This window comes from Chlorocebus sabaeus, chromosome 21, assembly GCF_047675955.1.
Source record: "Chlorocebus sabaeus isolate Y175 chromosome 21, mChlSab1.0.hap1, whole genome shotgun sequence".
In the NCBI taxonomy this organism is placed as follows: Eukaryota; Metazoa; Chordata; class Mammalia; order Primates; family Cercopithecidae; genus Chlorocebus; species Chlorocebus sabaeus.
This window is the reverse complement of record NC_132924.1, coordinates 42,077,631-42,096,565: the sequence shown is the minus strand read 5'-3', so window position 1 is coordinate 42,096,565 and position 18,935 is coordinate 42,077,631. Positions and strand designations below refer to the sequence as shown.

Below are 18,935 nucleotides of genomic sequence, written 5' to 3'. Positions count from 1 at the left end.
TTGAGAGTGAGCAAAATTAGAGCTTATTTAAAATAGATTTGAGTTCTCCTCTCTTCCGAGGGTGGATTGTGCAGACCCTTTGCCTGCATTTGAAAGGGAACATAACAAAGGTTCTGCCCAGTGGATTCCCTGGACTAAGGAAGTATACCTGTTACATGGACATCGTTTGTACTTCTGTAATAATTCAGCCTTAAAGTGATTAGAAGTTACAGGGAGAATTAGAATGTTTTTAAATTTTATTTATTCAACAAATATTCAACAAGTAAGTATCTACTATGTTACCAGCACTGTACCAGCACTGGTATTATTCAGAGGCAGTCTGGATAAATTCTGATCTTACTGTCATGAAGGGAGATGGGCAGAGTTCCTGCTCTCATGGAGGAGAAGAGAGAGGAAAAAGAAGAGGAAGGGGATTTCATGGATTTTGGACTATAGAAGTTCAAGAAGATGGTTCTGGCTTCAGGTTCTCTGACTGTAGGAATTCAACAAATATTATCCATTGACTTCATCTCTCTGCCTCTGTTGTCCTCTGTGTTTCCATGTTGGGAAAACATGACAGCCAAAATAGTCACCGGAACCTCTAGATCCTACGAAGAGCCAGTGATCTATGTTAGGTCCTCTGAAAAGCAGACACCTAAATGTGATTAAACATGCAAGGATTTTATTAGAGAAAATGCTTGTGGGAGAAAATGGGAAAGGCACTGGGATAGACAGGGTAAGCTGTCAGAACACAGTGTAAGTTTGACCCAGGAGGAAATAGTAAAGAAAAGAAAGGTGGAAGCATTATAGGCTGCTATGTAATCTACAGAAGATTCCAGGCCCGACCATCAGGGAGTCAAGTCAAAGTTGGTTACTGTAAGAGTCATGTGTCTCCCAGGAATGGGTCTGCCTTTATATGTGTGCTGCATGCCAGCATTGGCTGGGAGCGGCGGTAGGAAGCCTGGCTTTGATGCGCATGTGGTGATGGATTTCAGAGTACAGCAGCTAGAGCTCATAGACAATTAAGCTCCCTGTTTTGAAGGTCTGTGAGGTGCATTCTCATGGTTGTCACATGGTCCAAGAGACAATAAAACCTTCTTTCCTGCAGGATCAAAATTATTCTAAAAACTCACCGTGACATTTATTTATTCACTTGGTTATTTTAGGACACATGATTCATGAATTGAGGTCACAAGGGGACCCAAGACTGGATCCCATAATTGTACTGTCCCATGTGAATCCATGTAGCAGAGGAGAGGTGGATTCCAAGATTCTTATAGGCATCAAATACACCATATTTTGTGTGTATTTATGCAAATGTGCGAGGGATCCTGAAAGAACACTACCTCTCTGAAATGAATGATTAAACAAAAATATTTCAGTACCTAGTGTTCTAAGATATTCATACCCAATTTTTTTAGACAGAAAAATTAGCAGATATCCACTAGTATGTGTGAGTGTATATATATACAAATTGTATTGGTATAACAAGATGTTAATAGTGTATTTTACAATGAACATGTTTTAAAAGAAAGAAAAAACACATAAACAGTAAGTAACTTGAAGATCGTTTTCTAATAAACTCATAAACTAAAACATTAATAGTTTGATATTAAAGTTGAAATAACAGATTTCATAATTATATATGAACATCATTATGTACATTTGCATAGATTATAACAATCTGTAGTTATATTTAGTATACATATGAATTACTTAAAGGATGTTAACTGACTTTATCCTTTGGGTGAGGTGATGCTGAGACAATATTCCACAAGTCTCTTGAATTTCTGCAAATCTTGTGAACAGAGGTACTCACAGATTTTGTTCCAGACTAACTTTTCAAGAATGTTTAGATAGTTAAAGCCTTGGGAAATAAAAACAGTGGCCCCTCTAGAGCAGAAGACAACAAACAGAAGTAAACAAAAAGATTTGTTTACTTTCCAGTGTAATAAAGATGTCTTCCTCTGGGGCAAAGATTGGGCATTTTATATGTGTGTAAAATGACTGCAGTTCATTTTCTATAAATCACTGGGGTTCCCTAAGCTTGGAGTTTCTCAGCTGTGACACAAACTCCCTTCATGCACAGTAGCTCCCTGGGGCTCTGCATTGTTCCTGTAGGACTTGGGGTGCAATGGGAACTGGCTGGTACAAACATGGAGCTTATTGAGGTGCAGTGAGTAACAATTAAAGTCCTTTTGTCTCTGATTTAGGAGTCTTTTGTCTTAAGCTAGCATCCATGAAGTTGTGGCAGAGTAACTTATTAGTTTGCAAGTTGGATAAAAGCTTAGACTCTTCACAGTTCTTTCCTTCAATAGACAGCAGTATCAATGATACTCAGGATTCTCTAAGTGAAAGGAACTTTCAGATAATCTGGTTTCCAATTCAGTGGTCTCATTTTACAGGTAAAGAAACAGCTTAGAGAGGTCAGTAAAATTGTTTAAAAAAACTCCACCCAATGGGGTTAAATCATTGTCACCATGTAGAATTTAAAAGTAATAAATAAAAATTAGGTGTGAGTATCTTAGAACACTAAGCACTGAAATATTTTTGTTTAATCGTTCATTTCAGAGAGTTAGTATTCTTTCAGGCTCCCTTGCACATAGGCATAATTACACACAAAATATGGCATATTTGATGCCTATAAGAATCTTCTGTAACTGGTGATCTTGTCTATAGACAACCAAATTTGAAAGACATTAGACTGTAACAAGTTACGGGGGATGCAGAATTAGCAGGAACTTCTCTCCTGTATTAGAAACATTGTATTTAGCTCTTTCTTCTCCATAATCTCATAAATTTGTAGGTCATTTTATTTACTAATGCATTCTAATTTTATTTTATTTTATTTTATTTTTTTATTTTTTTGAGACGGAGTCTCGCCCTGTCACCCAGGCTGGAGTGCAATGGCCGGATCTCAGCTTACTGCAAGCTCCGCCTCCCGGGTTTACGCCATTTTCCTGCCTCAGCCACCCGAGTAGCTGGGACTACAGGCGCCCGCCACCTCGCCCGGCTAGTTTTTTTTTTTTTGTATATTATTAGTAGAGACGGGGTTTCACCGGGTTAGCCAGGATGGTCTCGATCTCCTGACTTCGTGAGCCGCCCGTCTCGGCCTCCCAAAGTGCTGGGATTACAGGCTTGAGCCACCGCGCCCGGCCATGCATTCTAATTTTAAATGCTAAAATGATGGTCCTCTTTGACGGCTTTTAGCTTCTATTTCCAGCTGTTTACTAAGACAAGAATGGACAAGGTATTTCACGTGTCCTTGTTTTTCTGTGAGTCGGTGAGTGCCAGAGGATTTTCTAATTGTAGCCAATGAATGTGGAACTAATTACCTACAACTATAAAGACTGCAGCTTATTTGCTATTGCAATCCTGGTTGTAGACTTAGGTTTGTTGATTCTACCTTTTTTCCCCCTTAATTACTCCAATTTTATAACTTACTAAATTTTTGCCTTACTAAAAATTTTCAAACATATTCAGGACAGGTTATCAAATCAATGTGAATAAATAGGAACAAGTCTAGCATTCAAATGTCTGAGATAAAACAACTGGGATGATTCAGTGTACCAAATATTTATTTGAAAATAGAAGACAAAATGATGCCATGAAGTTATTTCCTACTGCCAAAGTGGAGATTTGGATAAGAAAATAGTTTAGACCAAACATCTGAACATCTTTATGTTTAGTAAGGAGAGCCAGTGATATTCTGAGTTGAAGACATATTGAACTTTCCCATGAATTGTCCAAGAGAAATACCACAAAAAGTCACATGTGCAGAATTATCCATTATTTTTCAATTTTGTTCTCACTTTATGATATATAAAATCTCTTTTAAAAGAGTGCTTTTTCTACCTAAAAAATAACCATTCAAGTGCCTAAAGAATATTTTTAAAAACTGAACTATGTACTGGCCTCCTAAAATATCTCCATTTCTAAAGGTAGGAATCAGAGCTTACCTGTGGAGGTCATAATGTACAATACAGCTGGAAATGAGCAATTAAGACAGCAATTAAAATAGCAATGAAAGCTTTTAGAAATGTTAACAATACCATTTTAAGAGGGAAAATATAAACAACCTAAATATCCATCCTTAGGAAATGAAATAAATTATACACTGAAATTCTGCAAACATTAAAAATAGGAAGACTTCTATATATTCATATGGGAAGATATTTACTATAAAAGAAGGTGGGCCCAAAAAGTACAGGTAGTTTGATTCCATATATGTCTTAAAATATTTTAAAATTCACTACTTAAAAATCTCTAAAACTACACATGCAATTGACAATAGTGGTTATTTCTGGAAGTAGAATTGCCAAGTGGGTGTGTGTGGTGAGGAATAGGGAGGGAGATCAATGACTAGTAGAGTGGGAGGATGTATATACTTTTACTATTTGAATTTTTAAACAAATATGTATTGATTTTGTAACATAAAATATCTACTCTCTGGCAAAAAAAAAAAAGGCAAAGATGACCCATGTGGTAAATGTATAAAACAAGTTAAAGAGATCAGATTTCTGTCATGTCATTTGTAAGTATTCTATCCCTGACACACTGAAGTGATAAAAGTCCTTAAAAACCATATTACATATAGGCAAAAAAAAAAGGATGCATTTATTGAAACAAGTGAAGAGGTTAATAATATCACATCAGAGGCAAAGTGATATCATTTGAAACTGTGCTTTTTATTTATCAATTTAAAACTATCTGTTGATGCTTTCATTATACAAAGGATTCACTGTTAAATACTATAGATATAGTTAAGGCATAATTCCAGTCCTCAGGAAACATTTGGTCGAGACAAATTTGATTAAGAGACAAGCTTTTCAAACAGGTAAACAGTTTGAAATAATGCAGTGTTACAAGTAGAAAAATATTTATTAAAGAAAAATAAGAATTATGGTTATGAAGCATGCACATTTAGCCTTGTCTGGAAAAAGTTTATGCAGAAGGTAGTGCCTGAGGTCTTTTACATTAGATAACTTCTTAGTCCTCTGTCAGGTTCTCCACCTGGAATTGCCACAGTTAGTTTTTCTTCTCCAAGGGTCAAAATGCTGCTCATCCAACAACCAGCTTAAACACTAAGCATAAAACATTAAACATTCATTTTCATTTGTACTTATCATGTATACTTAGTTGTGTATCTTATAGACAAAACGGTAAGCCCTTAAGAGCAAAAACTGGTTAAGTCATTTCTGTATCACTGGTGACTAGTGAGGTGTCTTGCACAGTGAAATGGGTGAATGATAGGAACTGGAGAGAGGGTAAGGGATCTAGTCTAGGCTAGAGGGTTTATATGAACAAATTCCAAGACAGAAAAGATACACGAGGTTAGTGCAGCATGTGACAAATGTTTTGAAGAATATATGGTAGACACCATCATCAGTCTTTTTGTGTCAGAAAGACAAACAAAAAAACAATGAACAAAGTTATATTCTAGGAAAGACAAATGGCCAGATCTGACTTTTCAAAACTACTCACATTATGAAAAAAGCAGGAACAAATTTAGTTTCAAGTTCAGCATGCCGCTCCCTGTTTAATTCATAAAACACAACTGGCAGAAGTATTGCTTGAAGCAAAACAAAAGTAATGTGGGAACTTGCTTATTTTGCTAAGCCACAATGTATTTTTCCAGCAATAGCATAAATTTGACATCTTTCTTTGTGTCTATGGAAAAGGGGTTTAGAATTGTTTCACTAAAAATTAAATTTCTCTATTGTCAAACATGATTGTATACTCAAATTTTAAAATGTGAAGGGAATATTTATTAAACATTTCCTGGGTATGCCACTATATTAAGTCCTGGTAATATCATATAGTTTATTTCAAAGTTTTTTCAACTCACACTTCCTTTAAAATAGCACTGACCAAAAGAAAGTTAATGTGAGCTTCATGTACAATTTTTAATCTTTTTGTAGAAAAATAAACTGAGAAAGGCAAAAATTGTTTTATTTAACCCACTATACCAAAACATACTGATTTCACCAGTACAAAAACTGAGATAGTTTACATTTTTTGGTACATCTTCAAAATCTGGTATGTACTTTATACTGACAGCACATCTCAATTTGGACGAGCTATATTTCCAGGGCTCAATACTCATGTGAATCTCAATTGTAATCAAAGAGGTTGGCCTGCACCCTTCCATTGTCTAGCACATCTCCTTGTAGACAACTGTCAACATCTGCCACTCTGCCAATTCTGTAACCCATCATTATAAGTTCAGATCAACATATATCACTAGCAGAATTTATTCATTACCAAATATTTAGCTGTAAGATCAGCACTATGTCTGGTACTAAATAAATGGCAACAAAAATGCTGACATGGGAGTTCAACCATTCATCTATTTGCAGATACTAACACAGGTAACAGTGAGTGAACAATCCTCCCTGGTTTTTTTCATTCCACTTAACACAATTATTAATTTTCTTATTTATTATGTGTATATGCACATCTGTTTCTCTTATGACATGCCACAAGGGAAGGAACTACATCTATCTTGTTTGTCATTACATCCCTGGGCCTTAGAAGAATGTGTTAGACAAAGTAGATGGTCAAGTATGTGGAAAATGAATAAATATGGCCATGCATTGATTATCAGCTTCAACCAGCTTGTCATTTCATTACACTTTGTCAATTAGTCAAGAGACATTCCACATTTTCTCAATGAAAGCAGTGAACAGAACAACTGTTTTCTCTTCAGCACAATATCTTATAGCCCATTCCAATCATTAAAAAGTAATCTGAAATTTCCCACAAGTCAGAATCACATTTATCCTGTCTTCATTAGACTCTCCTCCAACATACAACAAAATTAGAATGGCTGAGGAACAAATGAACAAGTACAAGAAAACAGTCCTTTCCATCAACCTCTCAGACATAAGAAGATAAGGACACACATGCACCTGGAAGAAAAAAAGTAATGAATAGCATTTACCACCACACAGTCAGTCCAGGCCTGGCTTTTAAGAGCTGTGAAGACTTCAGAAACTTCTTTGGAAAACTATTTTATGTTAAACAATAGAAATACTGTAGAAGCCATGATAAAGGAAAACCTAAAACTAGTTAATGTCCTGAGTTTTTAAAAAAGCAAAATAAAATAGCATGTAATAAGGTGAAGCCTATTAAACACACACAAAATCAAATCATCAAAATATCAAACTTAACTCATTCTTCAGTAATATAATATTGTATTATTAAGTCCTTTGGCTAGTCTTGACATTGTAGAAATAATTTTATGTAGAGTGCAAAACCTGGAAGAATATGAGAGCCGATAGTGAGAGTCGACAGTGAGAGCAGCTATCTTTTTATTTTGTATAAAATGGTACTTTAATAATACTGATTCTCCCCAGTTTAATTTATGGTCAGTTTTATCATTTTTAGCACATACAGCCTCCTACTCCTAGTTCAGTATTTTCTGTTTTGGAAACTACTGGTATGTTTAACCATTTCATATCACTGAAAACATTTATTCATCAATTGTATGTAGATCAATCTTTTAAAAACTGAATCATATTTCAAATACACTAAAGAAAATTACTTTTCCCTTTTCTTTTTGGTGAGCATTTCAAAGGTGGGGTAAATTCAGCCTCTTCACTGTGTTTTCTTTTCTTTTTTTTCTTTTTATGGTCACTTTGGTAACCACTGGAGTCACTGCCTTGGAAAACAGGGTCCTGGTCCTGAACTTCCTGGTGCTTTTTCTTCCTTTTCTTTTTCTTTGGCTCCTCCTCCCAGAGGCCATTCACATTATTAGTATTCTGCAGGGCTGACTCTTCCATTGGAGTGTCATCTGCATCATCTGCTAGCTTTGTGGTACCACTGTCCACTTCATATGTCTCTGGGTCTTTCTTCTTTTTCTTCTTCTTAGGTTTTTTAGCAGCTTCCTCAGTGCCATTTTCTGTAACTTCTTCAGAAACTTCAGAGCGCTTGAATTGTAAACTATGAATTAACAGTTAAAAAAATGAACAGAGCAATAAGCAAAAAACAAAGAACAAATTGAGATCAAGATACCCTAACAGGCTAAGGTTTTCTAAATAATGACAGCAGTACAAGACACATAACCATGGCATAAATTCCAAATATTCTATCCCGTTATCCCTCAATCCACTAAAATATGCATGGGCTGCTGAATGTTAAATTGAAAAATGTTAAATTTAACATTAAATGTTAAATTCTTTCTTTATGAAGAACTTCTCCCAGACTGTTTCCACACATAAAAATGACATAAGAATCTTGTCAAAACATGTCTTCCAAGTTTTGGGTTGTTTCAGAAAAATTTGGTCACTGAACATTAACCACCACAATACCTAGGCTTATTAACCAAACCACTGACATCTAATAGAAAATACGATCTGGTATGTATCAAAGTAATGGAGTTTCCAGTCTACTGTTTTAATCCTGTTTCAAATAATAGTCCATTGTTCTACTTAGCTGATACTAAGACTGTGTTACTTTAACATTGTGAATTATTTTATACCACTAAAATAAAACATGGATCAATGAAGTAGCTCTGTCTCCAGAACTTCAGTCTTACTCAGTAGCACTAGGCACATGTACCTAATCAATACCAACAACATAACTAGAAATTCAGTTCCTCAGTCAGACTTAGTCCCATTTCAATGCTCAATAGTGAGGCTGCTGTATTATGTATATATACTATATTTCTGTCATCGCAGAAACTGAACAGCTGTTCCAGACTTCAACCCATACTCTTGTAACTTTAAGGCAAAATATAGAAAAAATTATTAGCAATAGCAGCATTCTAGAGTTGTCTCTCTCCTCCTTCCTTTAAACTTGGCTCTCATGGAATCAAGCTCAAGATCAGAGTAATTCTTATAATAATTTCAATACAGAATAATACAGAAATTAAAATATCTGGCACAGATGACAATGATCAACACAATTTTTTGTGTGTAAAAACAAAGCAGGCCAATAGGAAGGTAATTGTGCTTTCAGTAGTTTCAAGTTTAGAGGTCAATTTTAAAAAAAAAAGTTAACAACAAAATAGAAAATACTCAGCAAAATTGAGCTACTGGATATTGAAATACAGACCAGTTAGCTAGTCAGTGTTTTAGAATATTTGATGCACTGTACTTAAGACTATTGTTGCCGGGCGAGGTGGCTCACGCCTGTAATCCCAGCACTTTGGGAGGCCGAGGCGGGTGGATCACAAGGTCAGGAGATCGAGACCACGGTGAAACCCCATCTCTACTAAAAATACAAAAAATTAGCCGGGCGCAGTGGCGGGTGCCTGTAGTCCCAGCTACTCAGGAGGCTGAGGCGGGAGAATGGTGTGATCCCGGGAGGCGGAGCTTACAGTGAGCCGAGATCGCCCCACTGCACTCCAGCCAGGGGGACAGAGCAAGACTCCATCTCAAAAAAAAAAAAGAGTATTGTTTATATTGACTTTATGGTTTGAAAGCATGAATATTCCTATAAACACATATTTTTAAAGAGAGGCTTATGTTATCTAAATTCAGAATTAAATAGAAATTAAGTACCTAATGATAATTACGTAATGATAAACTAACCTTGTGATATTTAGTTTTCCCCGAATGCAGAATACTCCAGCAGCATCTGAGTCTAAACGAAATACTTCAAATTCTAGTTCATCACCCATGTTTATCTCCATGGTTAGCCACTGCTCAGCTGACAACTGCTCAGGTTTAGGAATGGAGGCATTGAAACACCCGTGTACTAAACAGCCAATGTGGCTAGAAGACACTTTATTAACTATACCCTGGGAAGAAGAAGGAAGAGCGTAACATAAAGAACAGATCCACAAAGTTAAAAGGTGAACCAAACTTTACAAGCTTCAAATGATCTTCAAAGAGCAAACATCAAGTTAATGGTCTAATTTAATATGGAAAAAGTTTACCTCAATTAAAACTTACCCTATGTCATGCCAAAACATCACTTTAGAATACCTTTGGGTTTTGAGAAAGCTCAAACTTTATTATATAAGTAATTGCACATTAACTGTCTAACTGGATAAACTAACCTGCCCCCGCCACCCTGTCCAAGAAAAAAACCACCTAAACCCCCCACTGCAGGATTCCTTGGGGAGGAGATTATTACTCTTTAGCTACATTGAAACCATGCAGAAAATACTCCCATATAACCTATAAAAAGACCTCATATGTGTTTTATAACTGGGATCTATGTTATGTTTCTGTAAATAGACCGAATTTCAAAGCTTAAAAATGCATTCTTTATTTAATTTAGCATGATGCAAGCATTCCATTAGAAGACAGCTTACCCTTTATATGTAAATATTGACCATGACTATTTTTGGCTAAATCACAAAAGTATTATTAGATGCTTTAAAACTAAAACAAAAATATGTGCTATGTGATTTTAAGATGAGACTCTACATAAAACTTATTTTTCTTCTCAGGGTCAATATATACAAAGCATATGAATGAGACCCAGAAATATTAAAAATTCACATTTTCTGAATTACAAAACTGCAAATAATACTGACATCTATATAATGCTGTTTAACATCAGCAACCCTTTACACATATGACATAATAAAACTTCCCTATCTGGTATGATCAGAAGTCTAGTGTTCTCACTGGTAGTTTCCAGATGGTCTAGATAAACAAACTGGTACATCCATAAAATAAAAGATTATTCAGTAACAAAGATAAATAAGTTCTCACCATAAAAAGACATAGCGAAACCTTAAATGCATATTGCTAAGTGAAAGAAGTCAGTTTGAAAAGGATACATACTCTATTCTTCTTTAAAAAGGCAAAACTATGGAAACAGTAAAAAGATCAGTGGTTGCCAGGGATTAGAGGGAACAGAGGGAAGAAGGAAGACATGAATAGATGGAGCACAGGAGTTTTTAGGAGAGGAAAACTATTCTGTATCATACTATAATGGAAGATAAGTTGTTGGGATTCACTCATGAAAGTGGCAGAAATATTAAAGGGAAATATTAGGGAAAGTTATAGGGAATAGTCACAAACCTTTTTGGAAGGCCAAAAGGTTACATAGCTTGTAATAATTGAACAGGCTGAAGACAGCCGGTTCTTACCTTAGAGCATTAAGTTATAGGGTAAATACTAGGGACAATAGAGGCTTCCCCAGTTAAGTCTGTTTACCCTACCTCCATTAACTAACCTTTAAGTCAGAGGGCCCTCTGGGGGTGGGGTAGGGGGAGGTCGCCCAGAGATATTGCCCCCTAATGACATTTACTTTAAACCTCGGTACCTGAGCTTTAATTATTTGTAGAACTACTCTCTTGACCATGTTAATTATCCACAAGTGTGTGGACTCAGAACTTCTATTGTTAACTGTATACTAAATAAATGCCTGGAGTGTGAACTGCTCAGGGCCAGCGGCAGGGACAAACCTCTCTTGGTGTGTAGGCGGTCGGACACTCAGCAGTACTGGCAAAACAGAATACCTGTGTGTCAGTGAAGGTTTTATTCATCCGTCTTTTAGGTCAAGGTCGGCGGGCAGACCCTGTATTTTTGGAGACAGGGTCTCACTGTTGCCTAGGCTGGAATGCACTGGCACAATCATAGCTCACTGCAGCCTTGAACCCCTGGGCTCAAGTGATCCTCCTACCCCAGCCTCCTAAGTAACTGGGACTACAGATGCATGCCACCATGCCTGGCTAATGTTTTATTTTGTGTAGAGATGAGGTCTCACTATGTTGCCCAGGTTGGTCTTGAACTCCTGGCCTTGTGTGATCCTCCTGCTTTAGCTTCCCCAAATGCTGTGATGGTAGGTGAGCCACTGTACCTGGCCTACATTTAAAATAATAATTTTTTTAATATTTAAAATAATAATTTATATATATAATTTAAAATAATAGTTTATATTTAAAATAATAATTTACACAAAGTAGATGAAAGTTAAGTTTCTTAATTTCCAAATACACATCTACTGCCAACTTCAGTAGTCCATTTATAAGATTCCAGTTTAACAGGCAAAGGATACTATTTGTATTAATTCGATATTGAAAAATGAAAAAAATTGGAAGTGCCTTCTGGGTTTTCTCATGGTTAAATTGATCTATATTTTTATGAACAATATCAAGGGTTAGTTAACAGTTCTGATCTATTAGATTAAAATATTTATCAGCTAAAGAAAAGAGCATATACACCCACATATGAGTATACATATGAACATGTGTATACACAGAGAACTGCTGGAGGAAGACAGGAGAAAGTAAAGAGTAAAAAAGGATCTATTTCAGTAGATTTCATATCAATATCTGCATTTCCAGCTTATGAAAAACTGGAAGACCTTTCCCACAGAGATTCCATTTCCAAGGCACAGACTGGCTGCCCTGTCATCTGTCATTCACACATTTTCATTACTGCCTGGCCCATTTGAATTCCTGTTTTATATACTGCTATATATTCTTTGAAACCTTTGTAAAGAAATGGTATTTGTGTAGAATTGAGAACTTTTGAAATAATAATTGATTTTTTTCCCTTAAAATCATTCTGTGACTATGAAAATAATAAAGTGGATGGGACATACATTCTGTGCATGCATGTTTTAGGAGGATATTAAAAAACTTACCTAGGTTTGGATGATACAAATTATTTTTTCCATAAAAATAGCAATTTATTTGAGTCCCAAGGTATATATTACCTTTTAAAATGTTCCAAGTTGCATAATTATAGAATTGTACAAAGGGAGCTAGAAAAAAGGGATACACATACCATAAGCTTTTGCCCCGGTTCAGGGCAGAAAATAACAAAATCAGCTTCAATGTTAAGATGAATGTGTCCTTGATCATCATAAATATCTCCAAGTTCTCCCACAACTTTGATGTTATCATATGCAATAGGGACACCTAAAAGGCTGTAAAAAGAAATAGTTGAAAATGATATATTTTATCCTCTTTTACTTATTTATTTTTTTGGAGACAGGGTCTTACTCTGTCACCCAGGATAGGGTACAGTGACATGAACAGGGCTCACTGCAGCCTCGACCTCCTGGGCTCAAGTGATCCTACTGCCTTAGCCTCCCAAAGTGCTGAGATTATAGGTGTGCACCACTGCACTCTTTTAAACCAGGCCATTTTCATACTGATTAGATATTCTAAGAGTCCAAAGCCTACACATCTCCTAAATACACCACCCATGTCAAAAACAATAGTATATGATTAGTCTGTAACAACTTTAGTAGTCCTGTTTCACCAATGGATTCTGATGTGTTGGCTAAGTTAAAATGATGATTCAAGATATACAGAAACAAAATATACATTAATGCATGAGCAGTAAATTAACTCTTCTTCCCTTGCCAACTCCCATTCTTTCTGTCCTAGCATGACTATTTGAATTCTTCAAGTTATACTAGGATAGAAAGAAGGGACTTAGCAAAGAAAACGTGTATCTCTGTGAGCATGACTGAACAAGAGGCAATTTTGGTATTATTCACCATTACTGAATTTCAGTACTTGACGGCATATAGCAAGGGAAGCATTACAGTTAAAGCTGAAGCCCCTGAATTTTAAAGTCAATGACTTAATGGAGAAAATCCCAAACTTAAACTGTTGCTAGTAAATGCAAATGTTAATACAACTACATTTAGGAACTGACTCTTGACACTTTAGTCTACAAATGTAACAGTCAGGATTAAGGGACAACTATTTTTCAAACTGTCATTTCTTAGGTCTTAAGGAATTATAGCTATTAAGGAGAAAGACCTAGTGGTGGGAGGCGGAGGGTGCAGTGAGCTCAGATCTCACCACTGCACTCCAACCTGAGCGACAGAGGGAGACTCCATCTCAAACAAAGGAACAAGAAACAACAAAACAAACACAACCTGGTGGCTTCATTACTTGTTGGAAAACACTTCCCTGACTCCCCTAGGCAAACCTGAAATCATTCCTCTACTCCTATAGGCCAGCTTTCTCACTGTTCTTAATCTAATTGTATTGAACCTATCTGTATATATGTTTGAATTTCACACATGACTCTAAGGCCTTTGATAGCAAAGAATATTTTTTCTTGAACTCAATTAAACTTCTAACACAATTCACATAAAATAAAGGAAAGCATTTATCCCTAATAGATGTTGTTTACTAAAACAGCCAGGAGCCACAGAAAATAAACTTTAAGAACTACCAAATTAGGAAAATCCTAACTCAGAGACTTACTCGGGAAAGCAATCTTCTGAGGTTTTCATTTCTGCATGCGGCATTCCTAAGCTGGAATCATCCTATCACTAAGACAATGTTAGGGACACAGAAAACAGAGTCAGAGAATAGGAAGAAAAATTAACTGCCATACTAGACAGAAAAACAAATATTAAGACTTTATTTCTCCTAATCAAAGCCGTGTCTGGAAGGAGGTCTGTGGTCCCCTGGTGGGAGGGGGGACATTTGGAAATTTGTGACACTAATGGTTATCACAAACTTTGCACAAGCCAGGGCAGAAAAGAGTCTGTCATGTACAGGACAGTCAGTACAATGAGGAAATATCCTTAGCTCTGACTTTTGAATAAAAGGACAAATCTGTTTACAAATAGCTAGGAACCTAATTTAACTCTTAACATCAACACACAGTCATCTTTGCATATTTTTTAATCTATATTAAATTGTTCAGGAATTTAGCAATATATAAATTCAAGGGGGATTTTGTTAAGAGTCATCAGATATGTGAACACAGGCACCCAACACTATATACTTTTTCCTCCTTCACTTTTGTTTTTCAGATACCATCCTAAATAGGTATCAGGGCAAGATGGTAGTCTCACTTTCGTTCTTTAATACTATATGTTCAATGTTTTGTCCCTCATTAGTAATGCATAGTTCAAAGTGTGGTGCCTGATTTTCACCTGGTGAATAATTTCACCAGGGGTCTTCAGCATATCCAAGTAATATGAAAGGAGTGGTGGCCAGATCTGTTCAGAGTCACTCCGCGTGATTTCGTTATTTCCCGCCCTAGCCTGTCAAATGCAGGCAATACAAAACGGTTACAGAAAACAGGATGGTTGCTTGTGTTTCCAGATGTTATGACTACTTTGTATATCCTTTAATCTCTCAAATCCATCCTCTCCAATCATTTTCTCTTGAACAATTATAACATGATCTTAATTCCTCTCCTTGTCCACTTTCTCATCCTATTTGGTAGCTAACCATTAAGTAAGGCTAACAAGTACTGTTTCTTAAACTGCAAATCTGATATGCCAGGAACTGCAGATAAGTACTGCTTTCTCAAAAGTGTACCAAGTCTCAGAGTTAAAGGGTACTGAGAGGATGAAGCACTAACCCTGCCTAAGAAAACAGAAACACAAAAGGAAAAACAACAACAACCCCACCTTACCCCCAAAAGAACAAAAACTGGCAATGACAGGAAGGGAAAAGCAAAATGGTCATCCTCTCTGAGTCACCCCTGCCCTGGTCTCCAATGGCATCCAATGCCTTTCCCCTGACATAAACTTTATTCTACTTATATAATAGATACGGTTCTCTGGGCAAAGCATACCGGTTCACATCCAGTATCCGTTTGTTTGTTTATGCCACTCTTTGCCTGGAATGCTACCATGTGAAAGTACTGTCTTCACTCAAGTTGTTCTCAGAGGTCCCAAGATCCCAATTCAACACTCTTTATCTTGTTAGATTTCTGTCAAATTTTAACACCTTACTATTTATTGGCTTGTATTTGTATCTCTACTACAGCTTAAAGCTCTTTGAAATAGGGATTTCATTTTTTGTTTGTTTTTGTATCTGAAGTGTTCGGTATATAATATAAACATACGAGAAGTGTATATTGGTGCTTGGAAGAAGCTGTATATTCTAGAGATGCTTGATTATTAACCTGTGTGTGGAGGTCAAGGATCCCTTAAGAAAGTGATAAAAGCTTCCGATACAGTGCCCAAGGAACTTCACATAAGAATTCCTGAAGGACAGTCATGAATCCCTAAAGAATCCATTCACTCTAGTATTAGAACCTCTATTTTGAACCAAAGTATAGTCCAGAGGAATACTGAAGCACATGCCCGCGCCCCCCGCCACACACCTCGGTAATTCTGTTTTCAAGGCACTTTTGAATACCGTAATATAAATGCATACGTTTTGTTTTTTTCTCTCCCAAAAGCAACAGGCTCATTAGTTCGATTGAATAAATCGTCTTAAAAACAACTCAGGTCCAAAAGAAGAGAAAATGGGGAAATTACCAGATTGAAATACAGTAAGAAAAAAACGTGCTTCACGTTTTACAGGTAGAACGGTTGTACTAATGCTTCATGTGCAATCTTCGATGGAATGAGAATCTACTTAAGCACTGCAAACCAAATTTTTATCGTCAAATGAGAAAACATCATCCGGAACGGGATAAATGAAACGTTGAATGCCAAACAGAACTGGGCCTACTAGGTCTCCAGACCCCTGGTCTGTTCCTACCCCTACACCAGGGTTCTGGAGCGAGAATCTCCACTGCCTCCGCCGACACCTGAACTTCATCTTTAAGTTTTCTTCTCTATCTATGAAAGGGACCCTATAAAGATCTACACCACAGTGGTACTGGCCTTGAGGGGCGGATCGCGACTCTAGAATTCCACGGGGCTAAGCTCCGGGGGGGCAATGCGACCTTTACTATTTGCCCCCTTTCTGCTGCGTTGTCAGCATATCCACCTGCTGCTACTTCCCGTGCACAAAAGAAGGAACAGGCAAAGAGATCGGTACCTCTCAGAATAGCGAAGGAGCTCCGCATCAAGCTGTTCTCGAATGCCAGTGCGTTTCCTGTTCAGGTAGCGGGGAGACAGCGCGATGTGCCTTTGGTGCGGCCCAGCCACCAGGCATGAGTAGCGACTGTTCACCAGCGCACAAGCAGCGGCATAAGTCGGCAACTCTAGGCAAGGCAGGACGCCAGCCTGCCCTACCAGAGACCCATCAGAAGCCGCCGTTGGCCGCGGCACCTCTGAACAACCCGCAGCCATGCCGCTTGTCAAGGTTCCCACGGCGCGCGCCGTTGACGCAAGCACAATCGCCTGTCCCCGACGCTCTTTTTACGTCATCCACCAACTACCACGCCCCTAGGAATTTCTCCTCCTTACGCTGTATTACGCAGCTCTGACCAGCAGGGGGAACCGTATTTTCGCGCCTCGAGGACGGGAGCTTAGAGCCTCGGATATGCATTGAGCACGCAGGAAAGTCAACCGACTGCTCTTTTAAGGGCAGGCAAATGTGTGTTTTCGCACAGAAGCTTATTGGATTAAGTAGGCAGCTTAAAAAGGGGGGTTTTCACTTTGATCATTTCCAGTAGTAAGGTGGTTTGGTAGAATTTTACAAGCTTGGACGGTACAATAAAAAATCAAAATATTTATGGAGTATATTTTATGCAGGACACGAAATCCTAAGAAGCAGGCCTGATAACTCTAATGCAACATATCTGAAAACGAACCTACTAGTTCTCTCCTGTCCCCCTTCTCTCCTCATTATGCACATGCTAAATCAGGGAATTATACCACAGCCAACCTGTCAGTCTCGGATCCTCTTTTGTTTCCCCAAATATCAAATCAGCCTGAAAGCCTGTATTGCCCAAAGTGGAAATATCATTCTGTTTGGACACTATTCTCTTTCCCTGCCGACAAAACCGCAGGACTGCCTGCCTGTGGAAGCCTAGCTCAATGGTCAGGAGGACGCCCTGGGGCAGCCAGATCTTCCCTGAAACACATATGATTGTGTTGTGCCCTGTTTAAGCCCTACATAGGCACCCCACTTTCTCTAGGACAACACAAACTCCTGAAAAATGCTTATACAAGGCCATTTGGTGATCTGTGTGGGCACACAGCTTCTGTCTTCAGCTTCATTTGTCACACTCCCCACCCTAATATTATGCCCCTTGATCCACTTTCAGGTCACTCTTTCTGCAGTCTTATGCTGTTCCTTCTACCGGGGAATATAATATTTTCACAAGGGTAAATTCTCCTCACGTGTGAATTTTTAGCTTAGATTTTACATTCTGTCCCTTCGCAAAGAGTTTTCAACCACCCCACACCTCTTTCTCTATAAGGATTAGGTAGTTACCCATGCATGTTTTTTTAATGTTAATTTTATATTAACTGCCCATTTGCTTGCCTGTTCCGTCAATAGATTCCTACACTCACTAAAGTGGGGACCATAATATCTGTATTATTCACTACAGTAGCCCCCCACATCTCATCCCTCCTCCAAAGAAAACCAAGAAAAACGCAAACAATACACTCTGAATGAATAACCTGATAGCGAGTTAATAAATAATAAGTGATAAAGAGCTCGCAGCCTAAGTGGAAGTGGGATGTAAATGTAAACATATAATAGGTTACACTGGGCAAGTGCCAAGAGCAATGTATAGCAGTGATGTGAGTATTAACATGCTCCCTCATCTCCTAGACACTGCAAAAAGCTTCTTAACCTCTCCAAACCTGATTTCTGACTTGTAAAATAGGAAAAATAATGCTTGCCCTGCTACCTTAGAGAGATGGTAGGAGGGTCAAACAAGATAAATAAAAAGTATTTTCTTTAATATTCCTGAAATGACTGCAAACTCAGCATGAGATGATAGCGGGATGAAACTGCCCCCAAAACCTAATAGTAGACATTTTAAGTCCGTAAATGGGAAACTTAATGGCCCTTACCTTGATTTTGTTGCAAAGTCCTGTAAAACCCCTGTGCAGGACCCTTCTGTTCAATGTGCTCAAACTCAGCTAAACAAGGAAGTCACCTAAGGTGAGGAGCTTTAAGAACTCCTGATGCCCAGATGACATCCCAGACCAGTTCAATCAAAATATCTCCAGGTGACTACACCTTACAGTCAAAGTGGATCTAGACTGGATGTAAGTTATTTTAATGAAAACTATTTGGCCAAAAAAGAATTTAGTAAAAAACAAGCTGGACATCGTGGCAGTTTGCCCAAAACAAAATGTTATTTGAAATCAAATATTCCAGTAATAACCTTTCACAACTACTAAATGTAGTGCACCATGGAGTAGTT

At 37.6% G+C, this 18,935-nt stretch overlaps 1 protein-coding gene across 1 annotated transcript; it reads right to left on the bottom strand.

Annotated features, from left to right (window-relative positions):
* Positions 1–4,648: 4,648 nt before the first annotated feature.
* POLR1F (RNA polymerase I subunit F) lies at positions 4,649–16,942 on the bottom strand. Its single transcript, XM_007981935.3, has 4 exons — positions 16,646–16,942; positions 12,675–12,816; positions 9,516–9,724; positions 4,649–7,923 (listed from the first exon to the last, which is right to left on the bottom strand). Exons 1-4 carry the CDS (start codon positions 16,897–16,899, stop codon positions 7,512–7,514), a joined length of 1,017 nt encoding a protein of 338 aa, XP_007980126.2. The 5' UTR covers positions 16,900–16,942; the 3' UTR covers positions 4,649–7,511.
* Positions 16,943–18,935: the final 1,993 nt, after the last annotated feature.

Coding starts and splice junctions, on each gene's coding strand:
- POLR1F (XM_007981935.3), bottom strand. CDS start 16,899: ATGGCTGCGGGTTGTTCAGAGGTGCCGCGGCCAACGGCGGCTTCTGAT. Junction 9,725..12,674: donor AACCGGGGCAAAAGCTTATG/GTATGTGTATCC, acceptor TCTTCTTCCCAG/GGTATAGTTAATAAAGTGTC. Junction 7,924..9,515: donor GGAAAACTAAATATCACAAG/GTTAGTTTATCA, acceptor GTTAATTCATAG/TTTACAATTCAAGCGCTCTG.